Source organism: Nicotiana sylvestris, chromosome 3, assembly GCF_000393655.2.
Source record: "Nicotiana sylvestris chromosome 3, ASM39365v2, whole genome shotgun sequence".
In the NCBI taxonomy this organism is placed as follows: domain Eukaryota; kingdom Viridiplantae; phylum Streptophyta; class Magnoliopsida; order Solanales; family Solanaceae; genus Nicotiana; species Nicotiana sylvestris.
The window spans coordinates 214,386,785-214,400,340 of NC_091059.1; the positions used below are offsets into that span (position 1 = coordinate 214,386,785).

General features: G+C 33.0%; 1 protein-coding gene across 1 annotated transcript; it reads left to right on the top strand.

The window, feature by feature from the left end:
- Nucleotides 1-6,790: 6,790 nt before the first annotated feature.
- On the top strand, nt 6,791-8,323 carry LOC104227292 (pseudo histidine-containing phosphotransfer protein 6). The gene is made up of 5 exons (XM_009779510.2): nt 6,791-7,050; nt 7,161-7,291; nt 7,575-7,718; nt 7,799-7,871; nt 8,024-8,323. The coding sequence occupies exons 1-5, from the start codon at nt 6,982-6,984 to the stop codon at nt 8,075-8,077; spliced, it is 471 nt and encodes a 156-aa protein (XP_009777812.1). The 5' UTR covers nt 6,791-6,981; the 3' UTR covers nt 8,078-8,323.
- Nucleotides 8,324-13,556: the final 5,233 nt, after the last annotated feature.

Consider the following 13,556-nt stretch of genomic DNA (forward strand, 5'->3'; position numbering starts at 1 on the left):
ATTTATAACCATCATCAATCATTGTCAAAGAATATACTCTCTTACGTTCTAGCTCATATTTATCAGAATCGTATCTTTACTCTATTGTTCTTATTTTACTATTCTTAATCAACCTCGTGGCCACCTAGCTCGAGGTCGAGATTGTCTTGCACACTGGTTTGATTTACTTATTTCTTTAATTTATACGTTATACTTCTTGGTTATCAATTAGTATTAAACTAAATTACATATATTTAAAACCATAAATCAAGTTTAATTGTTACTCGTATTTTCGAGGTAAACAGTTTGGCGCCCACCGTGTGGATAAAGATAATAGTGGTTATTTCAATACTTATTCTAATAACATACGTTATTTTCACACTTGTTCTTGTCAAGAATTTTTTGTTCTCAGGTTAAAGCATGTCAAACTCACAAAACGCACCCGTACGCAGCGACGATGGTCTTGGATTCCATGGGGAAACAACAATGTAGGGGTTGGTGTACCAGCGATTAACCCTGGGAAGGTGCCAAATATGGAACCAGTTGATGTCAGTTCACACATTGCTTTGAATGCGAATTTAGGCGCAGACCCCGGAGGAAGTGTACGCAGGGAAACCCGATCTGGTGGCCAAGGAACATAGGGTATAGGAGATAGGGGAGTCAGCCTCCAAGTAATATTCGAGATGCATCAAGCTCAACAGGTTGCTATCGCTCAACTTCAAAGTCAGCACAAAACTCCAAGTATAGTCGAACCAGAAAACACTCAACGTACTAAGCCAGTGCCATAGATATCAAACGGTAATGGCTCGGGGACTGGCCCTACGATTATGTGGATGCTTGAGGAACTCACTAAGAGAGTCGAGTCTGGAAAGAAAAAGATTGAGGATAATGACAAAAAAGTAGAGACTTATAACTCCCGTGTTGATCAAATACCGGGGGAATCACCGATATTGGAAGGACTAGATTCTAAAAAGTTCGTGCAAAGACCCTTCCCCCTGGTGAGGCTCTGAAACCAACCCCCAAGAAGTTCCGTATTCCCAAGATTCCCAAGTATAACGGGACGACCGATCCGAATAAACACGTCACCTCGTATACGTGTGCTATCATAGGGAATGACTTGGAAGATGATGAAATTGAATCTGTATTGCTGAAGAAATACGGGGAGACTCTATCAAAGGGGGCCTTAATATGGTATCATAACTTACCCCCTAATTCTATTCATCCGTTTGCTATGCTTGCAGATTCTTTTGTAACGGCACACGCCAGAGCCATTAAAATTGCAACGAGAAAGTCGGACCTTTTCAAGGTAAGACAGAAAAATAACGAGATGTTGAGGAAATTCGTATCTCTGTTCCAAACGGAGATGATGGATTTGCCTCCGATCACCGATGACTGGGTTGTTCAAGCTTTCACTCAAGGTCTCATCACTCAGAGTTCCATAGTTTCACACCAGTTGAAGTAAAGTTTAATTGAGTACCCGGCTGTCACTTGGGCCGACGCACATAATCGATATTAGTCAAAGATCAAGCTCGAGGATGATCAATTGGGGATTCCTTCGAGGTCCGTTTATCCTAGCACGCCCATGGATAGGATCAAAAGGGACATCGATCGAGGGCCGAGGTCGAATATAGATCGATATCAGCCGTACAACGAAGACCGTAGAGGCAGCGGGTCTGGGCGAAGCCTTGCACAAAATGAGAGGAGAAATGATCGAGGTCAAAAATTCACGAGGGCCTGATGCCGAGGAAGATCACGTTAAATATCCAAAATCCGAATAAAGGCACGGCGCCATTCCGATTCTCTCTATTTTTTTCGACTAACACTTGCAGGCTATCGACAAGGATCAGCACGAAGCTTTGGATCTTAAATCACGCGTTGCACTCTTTTTTTCTTAGACCGGTTTTTGTCCCAAATGGGTTTTTTCGGCAATGTTTTTAACGAGACAACCATTGTTCGTGCTAACTTAGAGCAATTCAACAGCATCCAAGGTTCCCTATAATAAGTCTCGAGTGCTGGGGGCATTACCCTTGAATGTCTACTTTGTTGCAAGGAAATTACTTCATGACACCGGGGCTTCGATATGAAAGTGTTGTAAGGGTCAAACGACCAGATGGACCGTGCCCGTATAGGTTACTCGAGCCCTAACATCAAACATGCGCGCATGTATAATCATCTATTGAGAGAAGTATTTAGAGAAGTCCTCCCTTCCCATTTATAGGGGATATCCCTAGAAAACCCTAAAAAAGTACAATTAGAGGGAATATCTATCTATACTGCTCGACCTCAGCCTTGTCGATGATCACTGCTCGACCTCGGCCTTGTTGTTCAATGCTTGACCTCGGCTTTATTGATCAATACTCGACCTCGGCCTTATTGATCACTGCTCAACCTCGGCCAGACAGCTCAATTTGATTCACATGTTCCTCATGACAATTATTTCCGCATGTCAAATTTCTCTAATTTGATTTTGACACATACACTAGTAACAAGCGAAAAGGCGATGCATGACAAAAAAAGCAGAATATTTCTCGATTTATTTAAGATTAAAGAGATTAACATTACTTTAAAAAGGAGTACTTAGTTGAAATACTAGTATAAAATTTAAGTCGAACCAGAATATCTGCGGTAAATTACTCCTTACAATGTGACTTACACATAGTATTGATTTTGTCCGATTAAAGTTCAATGAAAAACAGAGGATTCGAAATAAAACCTAAAATTTTATTGTAGGTGGATTTAGGGCACATCGTGAGAAGCAGGGGCGGATCCAAGATTTAAATACTATGGGTTCAATATTCAAGGTTTTTAGAATTGAACCTATTATATTTTTAAAGTAATGGATTCATATCTACTGTTTTTACAATTTTAATAAATTTTTACATACAAATTTTTACTCCGCATAAAAAATTATGAGTTCAATTGAACCCGTTGGTTCAACGGTATATCCTCCCCTGGTGAGAAGGTGATGATTTGCAGTAAGTCCGTTAATATGACACTTTCAAATTCGTGGTAGTCTGACTTAAATGATATTTTAGAAAACATTATTACGTCCGTTCTAAATTAGAATGATTTCTTTCTAATATGGAACGAGAGAGTATGAGATACTAAGGGCATTGACATCTCTAACCCTTGCATTATTTTTTACATCAAAATAGTATAAACACCAAAATGATGTAAAGTAACTCCAGCCCATTACATTATTTTTTACACCAAAAAAGAATATTTTTTTTATTTTCTTTATAAAACAAATCCTTTCTTTTTTCGTTTTTACATATTTATCCCATATAATTCATATTTCTTTCTTATATAACCAATTAATATAAAATTATTTTATACCTTCAATTTTTAAATATTATATATTATACATATTAATATATAACCCAAATAAAAATGAAATCATTGATTAGATATAATTAAATAAATATTACATTATCGTAAAATTTAGTATTATTTTTACATAAAAATTTAACTTACAAGATTAGTATGTTGCTCCCATAAATGGTCTACTAATGCATTACGAAGTGCAAAATGAGCATACACTCAATATTTTAATGATATTGATGGATCTAGAACCGGCCTTCTAAATTATTAGATTATTGTTGTAATTTTTCTCATCCCATTATATTATTTAATGTGTTTTCAATTTAATCTATGTTAGTCGCTATTATATTAAATATTTTTTTTTATGATAACTAATGAACATTGTGTTATTTATTAACAACATATTATATTTCAGTTTTGTACTTTTCATTTTTTATGGTTATACATTTTTATACAATTATAACATAATAAAATTAAATTACAATTTTATATAAAAATAAAATATACAAAAATTAGTTTATGAAAATTATACACCAAATATAAAATTAATATTATATAAAAATTATAATTAATTATAAATTTATAATATGTTAAATTAAAAGTGTTATATAATAAAAGATAATATTAAAATAATGATGAATAGTAATGGTGTTGATGAATAGTGTTACACCAAATCATACACCAAAATGGTGTTAGGTTGGAGCAAAAAAAGTACTAAATCTTACACTAAAATGGTGTGTCAACATTGGTGTCGGGTTGGAGATGGTCAAGGGCTCATTTTTTTGTTTTTTTTGTTTTTAAGATTAATACGTCTGAATCTGAATATGAAGATGTGCATCAAAATTAAGATATTTGAATTTGAATATACATCTGAAGATTAGATGTAAATTAAGATTTGAATACTAAATCATTAAATTTGTTTATTTTTTAACATCTAAATGTATACAATTTATCTTTATTCAAAAATTAATAAGCATAAAATTTAAATAAATTACTAATTAATTTAACGATGGTGGTTCTATGTAGTAGCTAGTGGTGATTGGTAGCGTAACGACTTTAATAGAGGATGGTGATATTTAATAATGGTGGGTGGTGGTTGTAGGTGTGATTGTGGAAGGTGATGGTGGCCCGGTGGCAGTAGTTTATAATGGTCGACAATGCCAATTATGGTTATTGATGATGATGGGGTGGTTGGTTGTAGTAGTGGAGGTGGGCGAGTGTGTTGTTATGGTTGAGGATGATAGTAGAGGGGGGAGGGGGGAGTAGTGGCGGTAGCTATAGTGGTGGGTGGTGGTAGTAGTAGTTGATAATTAATGGTAGATAGTGATGGTAGTTAATAAAGAATATAGATGATATCATCTTAATAAAATTAAGTCTCTGTTACAGATTTTAATCATTCAGACCCATTAAGTACAGGTGTACAAACCGTACCAAACCGAAAAGTCAATCCGAACCGATTAAAAAACCCGACTAAGTTTGGTTTGATTCGGTTTAGTATTGAGTAAAAAAACTCTGAACCAAATCGACATATAAATAAATAATATTTATATATACTTTTAAGATTTTATATATAATTTTCTTTAAAAATATCTAGAAATATTTGGGATTCTCTTATGTGATGTAATATTTAATAGAATATAAAGTTCTCCATGATTATTAACCTTAAGTAATCGGTTGTATGATCACTTTCTTATTAAGTGTTACGGAAATGCGTCAATCTCCTTGTTCTTCCATATTCATATGTCAGGATCTATTAAGTTTTTATATCTTTTTCGAATTTGAAGTGGTTATTATTATTTAGTTATCATATTGATTTTTATGTTTAATTACTAAATTCAGTTAACCTTGAAAGTGTACATCAACAAAAATTATTATCTGACGGTTAAAAAATAATTATCATATGTTGCTAAGAAAATTCTCCCATATGAATATTTTAATAGATAATGTGTTTGTAATTTTTTAAATTTTTATTAAACATATATTTACTTGTAAAAAAACTAACAAAGTAAGATTAAAAAAATATTTAAGTAACATAAAAATTCGAAAAACCTAACAAAACCGAACCAATCCAAACCGATATAGTTGGTTTGCTTTGATTTTAATAAAAATCGAACCAATCTGGTTCATGTACACCCCTACCACTAAGTTGTTTTGACGTAAAAAAACAAGCACACTTAATGATTAAAATCTAAAAGGTTAAGATTCAGACTTTAGAAACAAACGCATTTAATGTCTGATATCTGAATGATTAAGATTCATGTCTGATATCTGAATGATTAAGATTCAGACTTCCATTAAGTACAAACAAATAAGGCCTAAGATTACTTTGAATATTATTAAATATTTTTAGTTGTAGTAAAAAAATTCTTTTTTATTTAAAATTTTGTGCAAGTCAATGACCATCATCTAAGAGCCCGTTTGGATATAAGATTTTTTTTTTTAACTTTTTTCAAAAAAAATCCACTTTTTTTTCGAAATCAGTGATTGGCCATAAAATTTCCAAATTTCTAGTTTTGACTATATGAATTTTGGATTTTTTTCGAAATTTTGAAAAATCCAAAAAGCTATTTTTCAAAATTTCCACTCAGATTACTCACAAAACTTCAAAAACAACCCAAAATTATATTTATATCCAAACACAACTCTAATTTTCAAATACCATTTTCAGTTTTAAATTTTTTTCACTTTGTTTTTCGGAATTTTACCATTCTTATGTCCAAACACCCACTAAATTGAAATGGATTGCGTATAAAATATTACTCTAGTTGCAAAGCTGTTATATATTCAATCATTAAGTTAGAAATAAGAGCGTTGATCAAGTGAAGAAAATAGTTATCAAACATTATTAATCATCATGAGATAGTACATTAGGGGGCATGAAAATATATGATTTCAAAACCATATAAAATCTACGCTGTATATAATACTGATTAAATAATGATAAAATGCATAAATAACACTTAGTCATATAAAACCTAAATTTCAATTTGTTGCTCCCCATAAAAATCTACTCAGCCTTTAAATTGAAACTGAGGGAGTATACTGCTAAATTGCTAACTCAATTTGCAAGAAAATATTTTGCGCCAATTAGAAAAAAAAAAACAAAAAAATGGGAGGGGGAGGAAAAAAACAAAGGAAGAGTAGAAGACACGCACCATTATGACTCGTACCATGTTGGTGACATTTTTTATTTTGTGTCTCGCACAACTGACATTAGTTGTGTGAGGTCTTTTTTTTGTCTTATAACCGTATGAGTCTTAGAATTTTATGGATCCAAATATATAATTTATGAATTCACCAATACGTGAGATAAAAAGAGGTCTCACACGGACAGTATCACTTGTTTAAGACACAAAATAAAATCACTCCACGTAGGTGTATAGGGGGAGGTACAATATGGATAGGTGGGGTCAATTCACCGCCAGATGGCTACCCTTTTATATAAGTCTTCACTCTCACCTGACTGACTGCAATTTCTGTGACTGCCATTTTTAATCCCCCAGAATAGGAAACGACACCACACTCTTCTTCAAACTAACTCCCTTTCGCCCCTACATTTAGTAAAAAGCCTGAGACAAAATTAAAATCTCTCACTCTCCCTTTCTTCTCTATTCCTTTGGTCTCTCATTTACTACTACTAAAGTTTCAAATAAAGCAGCCAAAACGGGTCTACCTTTGTGGATGCTTGGTCTCGGAATGGAGCGATTGCGAGCTGATATCAATCGCTTGCTCGCCTTACTCTTCCACCAGGTATTTTATTATTTCCTACTTTTTCTTTTCTGCCATTATTTTCTGATCTCTTATTTGTTTTTGTTTTTAGTACGTACTAAATGTGATTTTATTCGTACGCAAATATATAGGGAGTATTGGACGAGCAATATTTGCAGCTGCAACAGCTTCAAGATGAATCCTCTCCTAATTTCGTCTCTGAAGTTGTCAACATTTATTTTCAAGAGTCCGAAAAACTCTTACGAAATCTCAGATCGTTGTTGTGAGTTTTAGTCTTTCCTTTTTGTTTGCTTTAATTTGTGCGCCTCTTTCTTACTACGTTTTAGATATACAACAAAAAGAATAGATAGAGATAAACCCACAAAAGCGATTTTACTATATTGTGGGCATGTTTTTTGGTAAGCGTGGGAAAAAAGGAGGAAAAAGTTCTAGTCTTTTTAAATGTTCTCTCTTTGGTCTGGGTTATACATACATCTGAATTTATATACTTTACCTTTTTTCATCTTTTCTTAATTTAGCTTTTTTTAATATGGCGAAAAAAATAGGATGGACGAAGAGTTCTCGGACTACAAGAAAATGGGAGTGCATTTGAATCAGTTCATAGGAAGCAGCTCAAGCATTGGTGCCAAACGCGTCCGAAATGTATGCGTTGCCTTTCGCGTTGCGTCCGAGCAGAACAATCGACTAGGGTACAAAAAAAATTCTTATAAATGTTTAATTAACCACCTTTATTTTGTCATTAATACTGACCAAAGTTTTCGTTTGGTAGATGTTTGAGAGCTTTAGAGTTGCTTGAACATGAATACTGTTATCTCAAGAACAAACTCCATGAACTTTTCCAGGTAAGTAGTTAAGTAAAATATAGACTATTTTACACTATTTTATACGTTGATGAAAGTACACCATGCATTTATTGCTACTACTCATTCCCTATCATAGTTCTTATAATGAATCTTTAGCATTAATTAGTTCTGATCATAGTTTCGTGCTACAGATAGAGCAGCAAAGACTGCTAGCAGCTGCAGTCAGATACCCAGCCCAGCACTAAACAAAGCACAACTAGCAGACGTCACTATCTTCTTGCATCCAACTTTTGAGTTTTGGTTCTTAGAGTTTGACGACCAGTTAACATGTGGGTTAACGAAACAAAAGCAGAAGAAAATGAGATAGCGAAATTTAGAGAACTTTTTTCTGGATTTAAGTATTTTTTTAACCTTTGAGACATGGAGGGGAATTAATGGAACTAGGACTAATGTTTTGGTATAGTTTGAATGAATTCTGCAAAATTGTGATTCTGGAATTTAAGTATGGAGATTCGGTTTTAATGACTCTCTGAGTGCTTCCCTTTATGGAAATGTCACTTTTATTTCCACGTACTAACAGCAAAAGCATCCAATCAATTATATTTTGCTTTATCAAACATTTAAACAAAAGCTCGCTTTCAAAAACATCAGTCAAATGAGTGTGTTTCTGCATGTAAAGAACATTTTATCTGTCTATATCAACGATGTTACCAACCATCTTATTATCAGTCGAAAAAGGGTCTAAGATTCTGCATTTAATATGAGGTTCCTATCACTAAATTAAAGTGAAGGAGTAGTTTTTTGGGATTTGACACCTATTCTTTTAAGTATCAAAGGTCTTGACTTAATTATTATATAAACATGTGTCCTAGACTTGGTTAAATAATACTATATAGTACTCCATTTAAATCTCTCAATTCTTCATAAGCAAATATTCATAAATTAGGAATCAACTGAAATAACGTCTCTTAGCATTAACATAAGTTTAATTTGCAAAAAAAAAGGGGGGGGGGGGGGGACTGATTAAAACTAGATTGGCCATAATTGTGAGATGCTACTGATTGTCGACATACAAGTATATTGATTTTCTATGACAAAGCGATTTACAAAAGTTATTTATTACTCCGTATTAATCTTCTAAATACTTCTTATTTTCAAATCCAAATAGTTTACAATTAATCTTCTAATTATAATTTAATTCTAAAGACTTCTTATAATTGTAGGAATTTCATTTTTATGATTTACCGCACTTCTTGATCGATACTCTTGGTTACTTTTGTGCTTTGACTCTAGTTGTAATGTTAAATTGTAGGGGAAGGATGTTTTCTTATTTCTTACAAAATTTGGGTAGATTTAAATGATAAGTTTTTTTTTAGTCATTGTTGGTATACATGTTTAGTTAAATTAATCTAGACCTTTGATATTTAAAAAAGTCAAGTGTCAAAAATTTACCTAGAAACTTTTGGAAATGAAGTGAATATAAAATGGAAATTGAGTCAAATCCAGCTTCACCCTCAAAGGTACAGCTCACAATGCATTTTGCATCTTCATTTTCTTAACCTGGAGCTATAAATATAAAAATAAAAAGGAAAACTGTTAACTTACAAGTATTTCTTTTATTTCTACCTTTTGGAGTATCATTTGTCCAAAGTCCTAACGATGCTGGGGCGCTAATTAATTCTTTTGATATATGATTGGGCTATCAAGATCATAAAGAATTAACTTAACATCGTCTTCAGAAAGCATACTAGCTACAGTTCCTCGTAAAGTAAAAACCTAAGAGTGATGTCACTATGACTAGTTCGATGTGAAAAAATTATTGCAAACAAGTTTAAAAATAAATACTTGATGTTCTTTAAAACGAAAGTGTTATTTTCTATGTTTCATTTTATATAAATTTGTTTGACTGATATGAAATTCAAACAATAAATAAACGAAAGAATACTTTTAACTTGGAATTTTAAACATTTGTTTGATTATAAAATTATGTCATTATCGATAAAAGAAAAAATAAACTTATGTTTTTTAAAATAGAAAGGTGGGTATAATAGAAAAGGGCAGCTCCACGCACCAAGCTTCTGCTATGAGCGGGGTCCAGAGAAGAGCTGAACCACAAGTAATTATTGTATGCATCCTTACTCTGTATTTCTGCAAGAGGATGTTTCCACGGTTTGAACCTGTGACCTCCTTGTTACATGGTAACAACTTTATTAGTTACGTCAAGATTCCCCTTATAAATATTTTTGAAACATATTTAAGTCTTATACACCAGCAATGTTATGAGTATTTACACTTAACTGCTTATATTAGCCTAGTTACCACTTATTTCTAAATTATTAATTAGTGCTTATATGGCATTATCTTTTAAGTAACATATTTTAAAAAATTATTTTACACCATTTTTTCAAAGGTGCCTTCTCAATTATTACCCAACAAAAGAGAATACATAAAAAATAAAAGGGGGCTTTTGCATCTTACCTGGTTTTGGGATCACAATTGAACTGATACCCACTTTGCGAAATATTTGCAAGCATATCTAATTTACGATCAACTTCAAATTTATCGGGTCTGAAGTTAAAAAACTTAGAATGTACTGTTATACTTGAAAACATGCCTATTTTCCGTAACTGCGAATGAACTAAGCATCATATCTCAGAGTTATTTCGTATACCATTTTTATTATATTGTTACGAACTGTTACTGTTATTGGAGTTGGACTCTGACCCTTATCCCACCTCATCACTACTTTCAACCTAAAGTTATGTTTGTTACTTATTGAGTACATGAGGTTGGTTGTATTCATACTACACTTTTGCACACTGTGTGCAAATTTGGATGCTGAAGTTGCTGTGTATTACGAGAGCTAGCACTGAAGACGTACCTGCACTCCAGTTATAGCTGCCTCTTGTTCATGGTAGCTCTAGACTTATGAAAAGAAAATCTATTTATGTATAATTCAGACAAATGATGTATTAATTTTACACTAGCTTTGTAAACTCTAAATCTTAGAAGCTCATAATTTGTACTATCAGTCCTTCAAAAATTCTTGTATAAAAGCAATTGTAATATCATTTCTTCTCTTAATCAATCTCATTAAATTGGATAGTTGTTAACTGTCTTACCTAGCGGGTTGGGTTAGGCGCTATCACGACTAGTTGGATTTTGGGCCATGACAAATAGGTTTGACGTATAACCAATGGTTTCATGCACTTAAGGCCAATCAGTCTAAAGTGAAAAATTACACTTCAAATGCACTTAAGGCCAAAAGGTCTAAAGTGTAACAAACGTTTTGCTACACTTAAGGCCAATAAGTCTGAAGTGAAAAATTGCATTTCAGATGTACTTAAGACCAAAAGATTTGAAGTGCAACAAACGTTTAGCTATACTTAAGGCCAATAAGTCTGAAGTGAAAATTTACACTTGAAATGCACTTAAGGCCAAAAGGTGTGAAGTGCAACAAACTTTTTGTTCAACTTAAGACCAATAAGTGTGAAGTGAAAAGTTGCACTTCAGATGCACATAAGACAAAAAGGTCTAAAGTGCAACCAACGTTTTCATGCACTTAAGGCCAAATAGGCCTGAAGTGCAAATTGTCCAGAAACATAAATTTATTCTTCGAATTATAACAATCAAATATACGATTTAATACCTAAATCTACTCCAAATGAGCTCAAATTTGAAACATAGACTCCAAATATCAATAGGAACACACCTCAATCATCAGTTTGTCAAAATAACAATAAATCTAATGAACCCATTTTGCAATTAAGAAAAAGAAGAAGAAGAAACCCTAAGTAATAGTAAAAATAAAGCGTCATAACAACTCACCACTGTAAAACATTATAAACTACCTTGAAATATGCTCACAAACATCATATAAAATCATTGTCACCCGAAGAAGAAGGAGGAGGAGGAGGAGGAGGAGGCCTGAAGTTGTTTAAAAAATGGGTACTAAGTTAAAACTTTTTTTAAAAGTAGGTATAAATTAAATGTGGGCGACCAAATAGGACGGCCATGGAATTTTTTGAAATAAAAGATTGTAGAAACAGTCACCCAAGCTAAAGCTTGAGCAACTTGATTCGCTAAATTTCTAACTAAAGAAACAGACACAAGTTGAAAATCCATCATTGGTGTCTTACAATCATAGACAAGAGAATAAAAATAAGAATTATTTAAGTAAATTATTTTACATCATAAATACATAAAACTTAAATTCTTTGAAAAAAAATTCAATACTCGATGATTGTAAAGGTAAAAATAGCAAGTGATAGCTAGTTTTCGTATAGGTCATTCAAAAATTGCTAGCGTTTGCAAAGTTATTGAAAAATAGCCACTATTTTAATGCAATACGAAAAGTCCCAACATAATATACTGGAGATCGGTGCATATGTGTATAAACTTCCAGCATATTATGCTGGAACTCCAACACGCAGAAAGTTCCAGCATAATATACTGGATATTGGAGCACCTTTGTGTGAATTTCTAGCATATTATGCTGGACCGGTATATTATACTGGAAGTCCAATATATTATATTGGAGTATTTTTCGGATTTTGAAAAGTATTTTCGTTCAAATTTATTTTTATATAAAAGTGACTAAATTTTAATTACTTTTAAAACTGTGGCTATTTTTAAATAACCACTTGTAAATCTAACTATTTTTGAATTTTTCCCATAGTAGAGTCTTGGTTTTTTAAGCCTGGGCTTGGCCTATGGATAAAACAAAAGTTTGGGTCGGGCGAAATCCAACAACGTTTACGGCTTGCCATGTGCCAAAGCCAGGAAAGGCTGTGCCCAGACCAGTATCCTGAGCAAAGCCTGTGTGCCTAAAACTATATCTTGTTTTTCAGTTTAGCATCATACATGTTTGAGAATCTTTATAAATAAAAAGAAAAAGATACTAGAATGAGGTGAAAGTATGATGCTTACTGGAGATATTAGATTATCTTTGGACCTTAAAATTTGCATGGAAAGTATTGTAGGTTTACCGCTATCTTAGTGACTGGGCCTTAAGGTCAAGGCTGAAGAGGCTGATTTTATCCTACTGTTTAAATTTTGAACATAGTTTAAAATTTTATGCAAATATAGCTCTTGAAAAATTATCTCTTCCGGAAAATGTTGTAAAAATTGCACGGATTGCCACTTTTTAAAATGGTATTCTATTAAAATTAATATGAAAAGACGGTGTTACACTTTCTTTCTTTCTTCCGTCACTATCCATTCAATTTACAGTCCACTGATTACACTGAAGCTCTTTCTGGGATCACACAGGATAACATGCCTAAGCAAGATGTTTCGCTTTGGTATTAGCAAGGATGTTGCTCAAATGTATATCAAGTACCACGACTTTGTGTACATGGATATCACTTGTTTCCAATAGGGAAGATCTACACATTATCAAGTGGATTTGAATCGCCTACCGTTCTCTCAGTTTGGTGTTTCCGTTACCACGTAGTTGTAGAGGTTGGAGGAATGTATTTATACTGAACTCACAGGTAGTCCTGAACTTAGAGTTACAAGTTCAAAAGTTAAGGACATGTAATCCTAAATTTAGAGTTACAAGCTCAAAAACTAAGGACAGGTAGTCCTTAACATAGACTTATAAGCTCATAAATTAAGGACAGATAGTCCTGAACTTCGAGTTCCAGTTCAAAAGTTAAAGACATGTAGTCCTGAACTTAGAGTTACAAGTTCAAAAGTTAAGGACAAGTAGTCCGAAACTTA

Bases quoted from the DNA above. Each gene is read 5' to 3' on its own strand.
- LOC104227292 (XM_009779510.2), top strand. From the start codon at position 6,982: ATGCTTGGTCTCGGAATGGAGCGATTGCGAGCTGATATCAATCGCTTG. The intron at 7,051-7,160 runs GTATTTTATTAT...GCAAATATATAG, and splicing joins TCGCCTTACTCTTCCACCAG to GGAGTATTGGACGAGCAATA. The intron at 7,719-7,798 runs GTACAAAAAAAA...TTCGTTTGGTAG, and splicing joins GAGCAGAACAATCGACTAGG to ATGTTTGAGAGCTTTAGAGT.